The 16,016-nt window shown below is 41.4% G+C and overlaps 1 protein-coding gene across 2 annotated transcripts in view; it reads right to left on the bottom strand.

Moving 5' to 3' along the window:
• Positions 1 to 829: 829 nt before the first annotated feature.
• The window catches only part of BEND4 (BEN domain containing 4), a 46,580-nt gene continuing 31,393 nt past the window's right edge, over positions 830 to 16,016 (bottom strand). Inside the window, exons 3-5 of one of the 2 annotated variants that reach the window (XM_008017522.3) lie at positions 15,450 to 15,541; positions 9,907 to 10,147; positions 830 to 7,603 (exon numbers count right to left, since the gene is read on the bottom strand). In XM_008017522.3, the coding sequence (XP_008015713.1) occupies positions 7,386 to 7,603; positions 9,907 to 10,147; positions 15,450 to 15,541 (551 nt within the window). In that variant the 3' untranslated portion in view covers positions 830 to 7,385. The remainder of the gene's footprint in view (positions 7,604 to 9,906; positions 10,148 to 15,449; positions 15,542 to 16,016) is intronic. The other variant, XM_038008587.2, reaches the window with a different exon arrangement.

Raw genomic sequence — 16,016 nt, 5'->3', positions numbered from 1 at the left:
AAAACTACAAAAATTAGCTGGGTGCGATCGTGTGCACCGGTGGTCCCAGCTACTTAGGAAGCTGAGGTGGGAGGATCACTTGAGCCCGGGAAGGTTGAAGATGCAGTGAGCCATGATTGAGCCACTGTGCTTCCGCCTGGGCGACAGAGTGAAACCCTGTCTCAAAACAAAAAACCAAAACAAAAACTCCTATCTTAAAGTTTTCATCTTCTAGGGCAAAAATAAAACACCTTTATGTTTTCCCTAAAATGAAACAGTGTGTTGTCTCAGCTTGTACTTAGTCTAACAGTTATTCAATTATGCTGTCTGACAATGATTATGTCAGATTTATATTTTATGTAATAACTAGAAGTGGGAAGTCACAACCATGTCCCCTTATTTCACCATAGCTATTCTGCCTTTGTACGCAGAACACTGCTCAAAACCCATAAATAATCAGTATCTGTTTATTTTTTAAAGTCATGGGCAGCAGCTATAGGTTTTTTTCTTCCTGATTAAATGGTACCATGAACAGCATCCAGCAAGCATGTGTGCTTTATGTGTGAATGTATAAAATACTGTATGGAAATCCTCTTGGACTACACGTCACTCTGAGATCGTCACTGGCTGTGCCTTTCATTCACTAGATCAAATGAATTTCTGGATGATCTCTGGTCACTTTCCTGACAAAACTGAGCATCTTTTATTTGGATATTAAGCATATAACATTTCCTGATGTTCAGAGACAAGCAGAAAACTCTTAGCGTCAGGGAGAGAAAAGTTATCTATTCAAAGAAACAGAAAAGTATTTACAATGAATTAGAAAGATGCAAAAAGCAAGTTAAAACACTTAACAGAGACTTGACATTTATTGTGCAATTTTATCCCCAACAGAACACGTGGCATTCTAGAGGTATATGAGGTAATAAAATCAACACTCCAATTAGAACACCTGAAATAATTGGCTCTAGTAACAAATGTCTCTTATAATTAAAAATATTGAATGTTTAAAAAACTTTTATAACATTTTAAGTTCCCAAAAGAAATGAGCCTAACACTTAAAAAACAACTTACTCTTCTATATAAATTGTTCACAAAAAAATCTTGCTATTCTATATTACACTATGCATTTGTAGTTTTATTAACATATCCCTAGTGGGTATTAACTCAACACAGTACAATCAAATAGAAATTATTCATAGAGAATCAACAAGACTCCAACAATAAAAATATCAGGATCAATGAATTTGTCACAGTTTCTCCACAAGTATTCATCATAGAAAATAGAGTAAAGGCAAGTCGGCCCCGGTGTTAGGCTGCTACATGAAGTTCCAGAGAGGAGAGACATAAAGGCAATGCTTAAATTGGGCAGGGTCAGGCTGGACCAGTGACCTTGAAAGCTTCATGACCCACCGCTAGCATGCCCTGTTCCCAAGAAGCACAAGCCAGGACCCTCATGGCCTTGGCATGCTCTTGAACTTAAACACAGCCAAAGGGATGTGAAAGCCCAAACTACAGGAAAGAATCAACAGATTACTGTATTTTCTTACAAAATTTTCACCACAGTTCTCACAGTGACATCATAAATTAAAACTCTCTCTTCCAAACCAACCAGACTCATCAGCTCTAAAGCTACAAAGACACAAACGTGAAAAGTGAATTGAACATTGGCTACCTGATGCCCTGGTGCTATTTCTAACATCAAGGAGTTCCCAAAGACTCTCACTTCACTGACTTCAAATGTTTGCTTTTGTCTCCCTGCATTTTTGCACTAGGAACCTATGAGATAAAAGTGAACAAACTCCTGATTTTAATTTTAATTCACCTACTTTTTAAAAAAGTTTTCTGCTCTTCATCATAGGATCTTACATAGGTCAAGCCTTATACAGAAACCTGGGCAGTTCCCAGAGGACATATGGTTTGTATGTTCCTACTTAAGTATCGACATACTTTAGAAGTAGTTTTTAGTAATACACAAATATCCACTCTCCCTTGATGGCATAAATAAAACTATAAATCCATTCCAAAGTATTGATGGGCTTTGAGAACTGTGCTGCAACTACTGAGGAAGACTGAACTCATCATTCTGCTTCCTACGCCCAAAGTGATCCTCTTCTTAGCTTGGGCAGTTTCCTTATCAATACAATGGGAATAAGAACAGAAACAGCCTCAAAGAGTAGCTGTGAAGATTAAAATGAGGATGCATTAAAGTACTTATCAAAGTAACTGGCACACAAGAACTCAATAGATAGATATTAACTATAGTTACTATTGTTGTTGCAATTAAGTGGTTCTGAATGGGCCCAAATAGTTTTCCAATGTGGCCAGGATACATCTGGCCACTTGTACTGGCCCGATTACTGCAAGAATAAACAAGTTTTCAAATGAGTCTTACTAGCAGATGTGCTTTCATTCTAATTCGAGGATCTGTGATTCAATAAAAACACAGCCCTTATATCAGACAGCTACAGAGAGTTATGAGGAAAATTAATCTGGTCACCATTACTGCAAAGACTTGGTGATTTAGTGCCTTCAGAAGTCAAATTAACCAAGCTGGTCATTAGATGAGGGAAGTCTCGACCTCTCAGTGCTATCTGTAACTGAACATACTGTGGAGTGTGAAAGTGGTCTCTAATGTGTACACAAATCAGTTAAACTTTTACATTTTACATTTAGAAGACAAATATTGACGGGTTATTATTTTTGCACTCCATGTTGTCTGATGTTAATTCTTCACTCTCCAAAAAAAAAAAAAAAAACAAAAAAACAACAACATAAATAAAAGAACCAGTGCCACTGGCTGACAATGTAACTTTGCAGAGGACTATCCATGCGCTGGGTGACATTTTCCTACATTATTCCAAGTGAAGTGGTTATTTTTATCCAGTACTTACATGACTGAAAGAAGCCATCACTATGTTTACAAAAATACATCATAATGATACACACTGCTGTTTAGACACATTTACATTAGAGTTCTGACTCAAGCACTCCATTTGACATGTTTTGCCAAACAGTTTTGGCACGTGTTGCCACATTAAACATACACCAGCAAGACTTGCACCATATGTGCAAAATCATTTTCTATTACATTTCTAAATATCTGTATATATGAGCTGTCAAAAATTAAGGCAGATATGTACTGTGAAATGACATAGCACTGAATGAGGAAAGTTATACGTTTAAATCTTTTCTAAAATTGAAGCTATTATCCATGGATGAGATTTTTTTAAATAATTGAAATCTAAGAAACTCAGGAGGTAGTCAATGGGTATTAGGTTTAGGTTCTAGAGCATATAGTGAAGGATGGCATCTAAATGAGGGCAATGGATGTCTGCTTTTCTGAACATAGTGCATGTTTCATCTTTACCTGATGCTCCATCCATTTTCTGAGAGCAACAGAAGGGGGGCAACAAGCCACTGAGAGTGGCAGGAGAATGTAGGAATCATAAACCCATAGATCCAAAGTCTGGATTATTGCCTAATTTGGGGTAAACATCTGACAGTGCAAGAATAGTTACTGGACTTAAAAAAAATCCTATCAACATCAGTTACCACTAGTTGATGGGACATGGAGTAGTTGGATCAAATAAGAAACGTTAATAATTTATCTCTCCTTCTAATGCTGAAGGAATCTCTTATGTCAATGTGCCTGTCACTGAGGAAGGGATAAGGAACAATGCAGAATACACAACCCCCACTAACTCTATGGCTGTGAAGTAGCTACATATGTATCTTGATTCCCCTACCAAAGGAGATGATAGCAACTTTCTGCAAATGCTCTAATATTATCCTTACATTCCTAGTGAAGCTTAATGAAACATAAATGGTAACAGTCACCTAAATGCTGTAGTGGAATGAGGAAAACCAAAAAAGTGATGCCCGGGTTCAAGGGCTAGAGGAAATATTTTCAAGTAAATAGGGAAGGTACTTGTAAAATGTTCAAGTAAAACGAGAAAGTACTTGTAAAATTGAAATGGTTACAGTTTTTCTTGAAAGCATTTAACACTAAGGTTAAGCCATAACATTTTGAACAGTGCACCATCAATAATCAGTGAGAAAAGTGACTTCAGTAACGGCTTGCAAAATACTGGTCCCCTCCACAGGCTCCCGGCCTACACTATCCAATACCGATCATTCGAGGGCCATCCTGAGCCTGGCTGGAACTGAGCTTGGGGCTTCAGCTCACTGTGAAAAGCCAGCAGGATCTTTGTAACAAGATTTTAATGTGGAAAACACAGGACACCGTCACTTTTGGTAGGTATGGCTCTTCTGATCGCTGGGCTTATGGACCACACGTAGTCATTGACAAAAAAGCCACATTTAGTCTTTGTTGTCACGCCAGCCCCGTGACCTCCTCCTCTCACCAGTGAGGCGGGGGCACGGCTGCATCCTGAGCTGTTTTAACTCCATCTATTTTACACCACCAATGCCAACATGACTCAAGAAGGACTCTAAAAGCTGACATGACTAAGTTTCTTCTGAGAGCAATCTGTCCATTTGCCAGATAAAGATGTAGAAAATCAAATCAAAATGATAAGCAACACTTTCAAGTCTCCAAGGATTTCAGCTGAAAGGCTCACAGAGCAATGGCAGCATCCTGTCTTAGTGGGCGAGCTTTTAACTTGGCTACACAGAGGCCCAATGGACCTTTCCAAAAAACAAATGAACATCCTTTGTAGGTCCTGATTTAAAGATCAGGAGACCATGCAGACAACCATTGTGAACTTAGGTACATACTAGCCTTAAAGGTGAAGCTCAAGTGGGAGTGTGGATATGTCCCAAGGAGAGGAGCCAGCAGTGTCCACACTGATGCTGTATCATAGCCTCAGTGGCTGCCAGTGCCTGCGTCAAACGCTAGGCTTGGCTAAAGGAACCTAGCAGTTACACGAACAGTAGAAGTACAGCGGAACATCTCACTCAGGCAAAAGTCGTAGGAACATCTCACTCAGGCAGAAGTCATAAGTCCTAGACCCAGGAATTAGAACTGGCTGTGTGATGCTGAGTATGGAGTGTGTCAGCCTTGTGCAAAAGAGATGTCCAACAATTAGTCTCAACATTCAGAATTTATTGATGGAGAAACAGCTGATAGAGAAATGATTAACCTGGTATGGGCACGAGGGAGGAAGAGACCAGGTGTAACTTTGGAACAAATGTGGTGGGCAAGCCTGGGACAGCAGCGTTCTCAGGAGTAACAGTGACAGCTAAACCACAGGCTGCTGTCCCCTGCTCTTGCAGCACTGGTGCAGGTGCGTCATCATGTACGGCCATGGAGCGGGAGCGCAGAAAGTGCTCTCAGCCTCAGCGAAGGCCAGCACGACAGGGCTCCAAGATATTTGGATATCAAGAAACGTTCAGGACCTCAAACTTCCAGGAAAATAAGAAGGGCTAGTCTGTTTTTCTTAAAAGCAGTGATCAAATATTGTTGCTACAGAAAAACAGAACAATGTACTCAGCAGTAAGGACAACTTAAGGCCAGTGAAAAATTAAGGTAAGACGGAAAAACAGATGAGGCTATGGTGGTGTTTTTCTTCTAGCAAAGATGTCATGTTGTCAAAAAATCATAAAGACAGACACTGACTTCTCGGACCTCTAAAAATGCTTTAAGAGATCTTTCTTCCTTGGAGAGCCAAAGATACTGGTCTCGTGGTTGCCATAAGAACATGGCATTTGCCCATATAATTTCTTTTACTTCCAAATTTTAGCTAATTTGCCCCAAATAGGATTGGGTATTAGTTCTCCCTATACCGTTGAGTAAATCTGACAAATTTTAATTTTCTCTAAACAGAATTGAAATATTAGTTCCCCCTACATCACTGAAAAAACACAGATGACCATCTCCATAAACATTAAACTTTTCAATGGATGAATTCTAGTAATACAAAACAAGCTAATAAGCAAAAGCTACAGAAAGACCTATTTCTAGGACTTTGTATATAGTGAATGCAAACTAAGTATTAAATCTAAAGGATAATTTATGAGTTTATGTTGACAAAAATAGCCAAAAAACCCTTTATCAATGGATGCTCATCAACCTGAATCTCCATTCAATTTTCAAAACCCTTGGTCATGTCTGCAGATGAGAGTAGCCTTCCATAAATGCTGTCCATTTAGCCCTTTGCTCCACAAAGAATGTAGTAATCTGGACTAGTTTGGTAAAGAAAGCCTGACTCCAAACAGGAAGCCCTCAGAAATGATGATTCTAGCACCTCTATAGCATTTGCCAATATGGAAAGGTTCCAAAGATTACCACTAATTTCACATATGGAACTCAACAAATTAACCAGGGGATAGTGAGTGGGGGCAGCACAGTGCTAACTTAGCCATAGCTACAGGGAACATTGGGGAAAAGGAGGCATGGTGGGGATGAAACATTTTCATCAAGGACAATGGGAAACAAGTTCCATACAAATTCTAAAGATCAAATCAGCAGAGAAAGACCCTCACATTTCAGAGCAATTACTGACAAGCCCATTGCATAGTTGTCAGAATGGCCTTGAAGCTGTGTGTATACAATGCCAGAACATCTAGTGAATTCAGCGCATAGCATCACTCACACCACTTGTTTGGTCTTCAGTGCACCAAACAACTAACTGATTTAAATTTTCATTGTTCTACCCATCACGTTGGCATTGTGTCAACAAAGCCTGATTTAAGGCTATGGAAACTACGGATTTATTAACCTACAAAACCGAGCATTTGAAAATGGTTTTGGATCTTTGGATGTTTCTTGACTAACAATGAAAAATGACTACTGTTTGTAAACTCCAGAGATCAAATAGTGCCTTCCTCATCAACACACTGGCTTTTAAACAACAGAAAAACAGCTGACCTGTAATTCACCACTGTCTGCAGATGTTGCCTCTGTTCTCTGGTTTCCTTTTAGTAATAGACATTATTAATGTCAAAATGGTGTATGATATCATCTATCCTATGCCTTTGCCGAGAAATACGAAGTCAGGTCTTTGGAAAACATAAAGACAACTTACTTGAATTAAGAGAATGTTTGCTCCTTGTCCCTTAACACAACTCCATGTCTCCACCTTCTCCCATGGGCAGAAACACTACCCCAGCCTACCTTGGGGACTATCTCTGCCCAGATAGCAGAGTTTGAAGATTTCAGAAAGGTAACTAGGAGCTCACGTATTTTTTTCACCCTCACCATCTAACCAGTAATCATTTAAAAATCATAGTTTTTTCCTTTTATAATATTCCAAAAGTCTGTTGTAGGCACCACAGACTTCCCAAACAACCCTAAAATGGATTTCTATTTGGGTACTGTGGCAGCTGAGTATGTGCAGAGTATGGCAGAATGACATGCTTTGGACTCTCAGGTGACAGGAACAGGACATTCACAACTGGAACTCTTGAGAGGACCGGCTGCTACAACAGGAAGATTCTGTCCACTAATCCCCAGATCCATCCTGGGAACTTTTATTGAAGACTTCATCCTGAGAAGCCTGGTGATCGATCCCTTCATAAAACGAGCCACCGTTGTGCAGGAAAGTCCCCACCGCCCGCCCCTGTCGGGCGTGACCGACAGCGTCGCTGAACACTTTGTTTATCTGCTCCTCCGAGGGCATCCACCAATCGGGGTTGGAGGTACAATGCATCCTAATGAATTCTGTAGGAATATACACAACATCAAAAAGAGAGAGAGAGAGAAAAACAGCTGGTTTTTGCAGAAGATGACAGGACAGGCTGCTTAAACTTTAACAGAAGCTCTATAAGAAAAGCTTTATGGGAAATCCAATGCAATGCCATGATGATGTCACTCATTAGACCCAATTTATTCCATACAAATTTTCTTCTCATGTGCAAAAGTAAAAAAAAAAAAAAAAAATTGCGTAAGAGGGTAACCCCTCTAAGGAACATTTGCTGTTGAAATAAAAGGTAAATTTGATTTGTAAGGCATGGGATGCACCATGTCTGGTATAAGCAAGGAGTAGATTTCAAAACCCAAGTTGTTACCTGCTCACATTTTGAGAATGTTACTATCTCCAGAAGCACAACAAATATCATTAGCATGGTATTCTTTAACCAGCTACTAATTTGAAGATGGAGTACAATAAAACAACAGTCTTAATGACTGAGGAGGTGCCTAAGTGTTAGTTCAGAAAAGGTACCCATGTTCTTAGAATGTCGTGTGATTAGCTATACTTATTTCCGAAAATGTCATTTCTATACATGGGCTGGCAAATATTTTTTACATGCTATCTCCTCCAAATATTTAATTTTACCACAAAGCAATTAACATGCCCGGAAGAGTGAACTGTTTCAGCTGCCTCCAACATGGACAATCACCATATCTTGCCTATGTATTCCCCACCCAAAAGCTGGATGGAGGTCCATGCATTGTGGCCCTAAGTGAAAAATGAGCTGGAGACGGCAGTCTCTGGTTAGGCAGCCTGGGCTGCATCAGGCATCAGTGTGACAGTGGCTCCTGCAGTGTTTCCAGAGCAGCAGCACTAGTTTTCTGGGATGTATTTTAATCCATCACTTCCACTGACTTGCTATAGAAATATAAAATGTTGTGTAAGAATTTCTGGAAAACAATACAGCGATGAGACCCCTTATTTGACTCCTTTATAAGTCTAAAGGCAACTCCCTTGAGTACACACATACAGGACACAGTCAAGCCCCCAAGCTCAACACTGCCTCTTGGTGAGTAACTCCATCATCTCTGATGATGTCAGGGAATACAGAAAACTGTAGCTAGTCTGGCAGGACAAACCCTGGAAATTTCTACCACCTAGTCACTCTGAGTAAGTGGAATATTCAGACCGACTAATAGGAGGTGTGCTGGAGCACTTGTGCCTAGTAAACACAGGCATTTTCATCTCAGGTGGTTTCCTGAATTGTGGGCCATGTGTGCATAAATCCCTAAGGTTGTCTTGAGCATGCCTGCCCCATCCCTTCTGAATCAGAATCTCTGGGGGCAGGGCTAGGGAATCTCAGCTGCTAACCAATACTACGTGTGCATCCTAGGCACATAATGTCACTGTGGGCATCTCAGAAGGGAGTGCAGAAGTATTCTTTCATATAACCAGGGCCTTAGCAGTGACAATGCAGCTTTTTTTTTTTTTTTTTTTACTGTGATTTCCTCACCAGGAAAAATTTTTATCCCTATTTAGAGTAAATCAATATTAAGTCTTTCCAGTCAATAAAACTGCCATTGAATTGTATAGGCTAATATTGAGCTTTTTGATATGGACTTTTCAGGTGTGAACAATGTTTTGTTGGCACTATAACACTTCTATTTGTCTGGGTCTGTATTTGCACTTGCTGAATCAACCGGATACCTCCTGATTCCTCCTTCCCACCCCTCTGCCTGGCCTACAATAGTGCAGATCAACTGCAAAGTAATCAGCTATTAATACTGCTGAAGTCGTATTATCTCCGCAGTACATTTAATAGAAACTTTTTTTTTTAACCAAAAGAAAAATGTTTCACTGGGCAAGGTATATTTTAGCAATAAGGAGAATTAATCCTAAACAAATTTAAGGAGTTGGGCCAAGTATTCTTGAGAAGGTACTAGAAGGGGACACAAACTAGAACTGGAAATGAGGTAACATTTTACCCATTAAAAAAAATGTCCACGCCTTCCCTTCCTCTGTGTGTTCCCCTATGCTCCAGTTTTGCTGGAGGTGGCCTTCTCTGGCAGCAAAGAAAATCTGAATTTGAAGCGTGAAACATGAGGTGTTATGCGATGCTTATGTACCACTAAGTGAGAACAACAATGCTAAGGCAAACGGAGGTTTTTAAAAGAGCTTCTCAATACTGAGTAGATGGGCCACATGAAGCCTAGACGTTCTCAGCAGAAAGAAATCAAAATACAGTAAGGCTGAACACTTGTACGGGGAGAGCCACAGCCAATGCAGTGAAATGAGATCACAGATGGTGACACTGAGCGGAAGGATGCAGTACCTCGGAGGCATGTTACTTTAACTGGATCCAGAGGGCGTCTTTCGGGACCTGTCTCTCCTGACTGCACTGACCTTTTCCTTTTCCCAAGGCCGCATGAGTACTTAAGCTCATCGGTTGTGAAAACAAATCTGATGAGGTATCGAAGGAGCCGTCTCCCATCTTTCTTTGAAGAATTTACAGCCTCATCCCACTGTTTGCTCGTTATGTAGACAGGATAGTTGTTCAACAGCTGCTTGCTTCCCTGGAAAAGCGAAATATTTTCTCATTACCCACCGAGTCAGCCAGCCAGAAGCAGAAATGATCTCCATTTCAAAGGCAAACACGCTTTTTAACCAAATGGCTGTGCTGACAATGAACCAGGTATTGAAGTGCGCAAGTAATTGCTCAGACTCAGAAGGGGCACTTTTCAAATTACATTTGCATTTTCTGTAACAAGAGCCAATGAGGTATAATGAACACCTTTGAAAGGGGAGCTATTTATAACTTACATTTTAACAGGTAGGTTCAAATGTGTCAAGATCCAATGACAGGGAACACTATTTAAATCTAACCTGTAACTTTCCTTTTCAATCTATTAAAATATGCAAAACTTTGAAGAGTGTGATCAAACAGGTCCTTCCTTTTTTGGTTACTTTTAAGTACTTTTCGAAATGATGCTGGTGATCTATTTTAATAAGGTATTACTTATGTTTAACGCACCCAACACCTGGTAGTCACTGCATTACAATAGAAACAACATTAAAAAGCAAATTTTAAGAAGGGAGAATTGTGGAAACTGAAAAAAGAAATCACTAATAATCATGCAAAACAGGTTTCCTCAAATTATAGCTTCTGCAAATGCCACTATGTCAACTCAAAATTTTCCTTACTTTTCACCTTCATAATTTATGTCTGCTATAAAATTCCCGGGCTAAATAGCTGCAGTGGGACTAATTACGGGAATTTCTGTAACATTTATAAGCCATGTTTAATCAATTGCACCTACACAACCATTACTTTAGTTCTGGTTGTCCATAAAATTCTACAGTCCAGGACAAATTAATTAACCCATGATCTTAGTTTTAATGTACTCCTTCCCCAGTAATTAAGGTGTACAAAACAAAGAAGGGAAAACTCATTCATTTTTACAACTTGGCAAATTTACTACAGTTTATAAATTTGGCACCATTTGGATCTGATAGGGTTTTATTTCAAAAAGTGCCCTGTTTAGTTAAGCACTGAGAAGGGGAAATGGCATAGGAACCAACAAGAGGGAGGCAGCCCGATGCGGCTGGGAAACTGGCACCGAGTTCTGCGCGTGGAGACTCACCACGGCAGCACTCATACGCTCCTCAACGAGCAACAGTGTGATGTGGCCTCCTTTCCTAAGGAAGGCAGCTGAGGCGCCTATGTGCTCTGAATTTACAGTCAGGCTGGGTTTGAATTGAATCTTGGTTCTGTGTCTTATTAGACTAACTTGAGCAAGTTACTTCAAGTTGTTGGATCAGTTTCCCCAACTACACAACTGCAAGGAACTGAATTATCATGAGTACAAGATGTGACTATTTGGGAGCATGAGCCCAGCCTTGGCTGGGTACAGTGGAGGACCCCGCGTATAAGAGACAATCAAAAGATGGGCAGGGGCCCAGAGCTCCCAAAAAGTCCTTCAGCCCCGGTTGCTGTTTCCTGGCAGGAGGTGAGAGACGGAGGTCTGAATCAAGTCTGTGCAGGGCAGAGAGAGGTGGGAGTGAAAGCTGTCGAATCGAGGGGGCCAGGCAACCAATTCCATGGGCCAGGGTGTATGTACGGGAGACTGAGGAAGCAAGATGATCCCCAGGTCAAACAGTGATGTCTTTCACAAAAATGAGGAACAGAGGCTACAGTTGGGAGGAAAGCGGCAGCAGGGAAAATAAATCCATTGCTTCCCACGCACTGAAAGGAAAGGTCTCCTAAGGGCTCTGAATGGTTGACCCCTTGGCCCTCAGGGAGGCTGGGTGGGAGGTGGGGGGGGGGCGTGAAATCTGGGGGCTGGCTGACTCAAAACCACTCACTGTGTCACCAGTACTTTCATGGAGGAAGCTTAATAAACGTCCCCATGTATTGAGCAACAGATGACCAGCCCGAAGCGCCTGCCCCAAGCACTTTGCACACTTCCCTCCTTTCTCCTCACAGGTGGAGGTACTAGGTCTATTCTACAGCTGGGCTCTGGGTTCAGCCTTGGGCAGGTGACTTTTCTAAACTTCACTCTTTTCTGTTAAAATACAGATGACAATCCCAGCTTGGTGGTTTGTGGCGAGCAGTCCCGCTGTCTCCCACTAGAAGATAAGCTTATGAGAGCTGGAACTGTTACCTGTTTATTCTATGCCAGACTCTCAGGGCGGAGTACAGCGCCTGACACAATGCAGGTGCAATAAACACTTGCTGAACGGCTGATGCAGTGGAGCACAGGCCTCTGTGGCTGGCACATAGCAGACACCCAGTAATGGTGGCTACAATGAAGAATTCTTACTTTTTTTTTAACCACTGAATATAAATTCACAAAGGTAAAGAACTTTAAGGAGAGCAACACAGATGAGGAGCCACTAAAAAGGAGACTTCTACCATCCTTAAATTAAAAAACAAGACTTCCACCATCCTCTTAGTTATGGTCCCTGTAAATACTCCTCAGCCTTAGAAAAGACTGTCTAGCTGCTTTTTAAGCTGTTTATTTAACACCATATAATTTTTAAAAGCTGTTTTGCTCAGGCGAGTGAGCTCACCTGGTAAGCCAGGATTACAGCTCTGTTTTACCAAGGAGGTCAAATCCCTTTCCAAGGCTTCACAGCTCAAAGGGATGGGGCTGGGGATGCCATCCCTGAGTTCAGGGTTCACCCTGTACGCAATGCTTTGCTGTGCCCCTGAAACCGGTCTATTTCAAGATGGGACAGACTAGTGATCTGGCAGCTGACAATCCAGGAAAGGAGCTTTCCCAAAAACTTTGAAAAAATCCACTGAATGCAGTAGCTCTGCATAAAATGTTGGTCTCATAAAATGTAAGAATACCATTTGGAGGTAATTTTTATCAAGAAAAAGGGAAAGAAAGAGAAAGTAATTTATAGCCCAAAGCACAATTCAGAATGCTCTCCGGGTTATGGATGAGATTTACAAACCTGTTTTAGCATAGTTAATAGAAGTAACATGTGATAAATAATAAAAATGAGAAAATGCTTGTGTGCCTGAAATGACAATAAAAATAGTACAGTCATAATGATGATGAGTCATAAAGTTTAAGTAGTCCTATCCAGAGGAAATGTAGATATTTCCCCTATCTTCCTATTTTTGTAGAATTCTTGTTGTATATTTTCTTCAATTAGCCACCCACAGGTTATTAAACATTGACCTATTGTTGAGTCACTGAAAAAAAACAAAATGAATCACCCTTAATGGGTTACTTGAGTCATCATCAAATGGAAGACATAGGTGTACATTTACTATTAAGCAAGGTAACTAGCTCTGAATTACACTCATGAACAGTGTGCCGCACAGGCACAAAGCAGGGGTGTGGCAGTCAGGGAGAGCTTCCTGGAGGAAGTGGGCTTTTCAGTTGTGCTTTTTGTATGACAGTAATGTCAAGTTAGGAAATATGGATTAAATTCTAGGGAGCCAAGGATTTTAAGTATACATTTACTTTGGATCTGTAATTCAGGGGGAAAAAAAAAAAACTTTCCAGTGTGGAGAATGGAGAAGAAAGAAGCTGCTGCAATAGTCAGGTGAGACAGTCAACCTAGGAAAAGAGAGACAACTCAACATAGCTGTAGAATTCTTAGACGTAGGAAATGAGGGGGTCAGTGATGTGTCAAAACTTTTACCTGGGGTTGGTGGGGCCTTTATTGAAAACTGGAGGAACTGCAGATGGGTATTCAGAATAGGTGCGGTGAGATCAAGCGGTGTATGGGCAAACCACTGTGGGCCAGGCAGTTGGCACGGTGGTCTACAATGAAGCCACCGGGACTGGTGCTCTAGGTATGCATGTGGGACTTGTTAACACACATCTAGTGAATGTTATAAGAAACACACAACTGGACCCAGGCTCATGCCTGTAATCCCAACACTTTGGGAGGCTGAGGCAGGAGATTCACTTGAGCTCAGGAGTTCAAGACCAGCCTGGGCAACATAGTGAGACCCTGTCTCTATAAAAACTAAAAGTTAGCTGGGCGTGGTGGTGCACACCTGTAGTCTCGGCTATTTGCGGGGCTGAGGTGGGAGGATCACCTGAGCCTGGGAGGTAGAGGATGCAGTGAGTCATGATCATGCCACTGTACTCCAGCCTGGGCAAGAAAGCGAGGCCCTGTCTCAAAAATAAATAAATAAATAAATAAGAAACATAGCTGATGAGAAAAGGCAGTAGAGAGTGAGAGAAAAAGACAAAGCATGAACTCTGGAGAACAGTGGATGGAAAAACTCATGAAGGCGTCATAGGAAGAGGAGCAAGGAACCAGGAGAAAGTACTAACACTAAGGCTAAGGGCAAGAGAGAGCACAGAGGAGGAGAGGTGAGGGCGTGGGGTGACCAAAGTGGAAAAAGGGTCACAGGACCAGACAACTGGAGAGTCACCAGGGGCCTCTTGTAGAAAACTCTGGTAGTGGTGGAAGTGAAGCCAGATTACAGGGGGGAAGAGCAAATGGAAATTAAGAGAGAGAAGATAAAGAACATAGACTAGCTGTTCAAATGTTTAATCATTAGAAAAAAATGAGGTCACCATTCAGCAATCATGAATCGAGTGTCTTCTATGACACTAGAGATGAGACCCGGGCCGAACTTTCGAGGAGCAAGACGTGCTGTAGTGCAGAACGAAGGTGCTGACCCAGGATGCTTTGGGAGCCTGGAAGAAGATGGAAGTAGAAAGGAGGGCAATGACGGCAGAAGAGAAGGAGAATCCAAGGAAGGCTTATTTTTAGGCTGGGGGAAACCTCAGAGCTTCCCCAGGGGATTCTTGTGGGGATTGTCCACCGGTTCTCAAGTCTTATATGAAAGTCATATATTCAAAACTGAGTCTTGAACATCTTATAAGTATATACCATCTTTATTACTATTAAAACACATAATTTCTTCTATAGATTGGGAGAGACTGTGGTTTCTTCCACTGAAACCCAGATGAAAAAAATAACCCATATCCAGAGGCCCTGACGTCTGGAAAACGCCTACCTACACACTGGAGAATCGTGCCCAGTTTGTGAGGTGCCCAGAGTGAGGGGCATGTGGAACACAGGCTCTGTCTGAGGGAATGACAAGTTGGTGTCTCTCATTTCAGGCATCTCTGTGCAAACAGAACGGTGGAAAAATTGCCCATGCTGTTTAAATTGTCATTACCTCTGTCTCTCCCCACTCAGTACGAAGCTGAATCTCTGTAAATATATGTGTCATCTTTCTCCACAAATTACATACTTACAGGTAACAGACCTGTAAACCTCAGTCAAAATCTATTTTGCTAGCCATTCTGTTCTGGTATACACTGGTAAATTATCAAGAGACTTCATCTTAAGGGAATCCCAAATGGAACATTTATCTTTTCCCTAGAGACCTACCTCAGTTGGCTGGTCGGCTGGCTGTGGTATCAGGAGTTGGTTGTGGTGCTGCAGAACCGTCTTCAAGTAATCTAAAACGGTCTGGCAGGGCACTGGGTGGAAGAAATGGCAACAATTACACATTGGCTTTCCCGTAACATAAACATAAATAAATATTTTTAATTTTTTTTTTTTTAAACAGAGGTCTTACTGGCACCCACACTGGAGTGCAGTACAGTGATCTCAGCTCACTGCAACCTTGACCTCTTGGGCTTAAGTGATTCTCCCACTTCAGCCTCCCCAGTAGCTGGGACTACAGGTGCTCACCACTGCACCCAGTTAATCATGTTAATTTTTTTGCAGAGACAGGGTCTTGCTATGTTGCCCAGGATGGTCTTGAGCTCCTGGCCTCCTCCTGCTTTGGCCTCCCAAAGTGCTGGGTTTATAGGCACGAGCCACTGCACCCGGCCTCTAAAAAGATTTTTGATGCAAACTTCTAAAAAAAAAATATTTTCTAAAGGAAATAGAATCTTCTTTCATTTGACATCCGTAGTTATTTCAGTTTGTAAATACAGAGCAGATGCTATA

Source organism: Chlorocebus sabaeus, chromosome 27 (genome assembly GCF_047675955.1).
Source record: "Chlorocebus sabaeus isolate Y175 chromosome 27, mChlSab1.0.hap1, whole genome shotgun sequence".
NCBI lineage: Eukaryota > Metazoa > Chordata > Mammalia > Primates > Cercopithecidae > Chlorocebus > Chlorocebus sabaeus.
The sequence above is the reverse complement of the archived record's forward strand: the minus strand, read 5'-3'. Positions and strand labels throughout refer to the sequence as shown.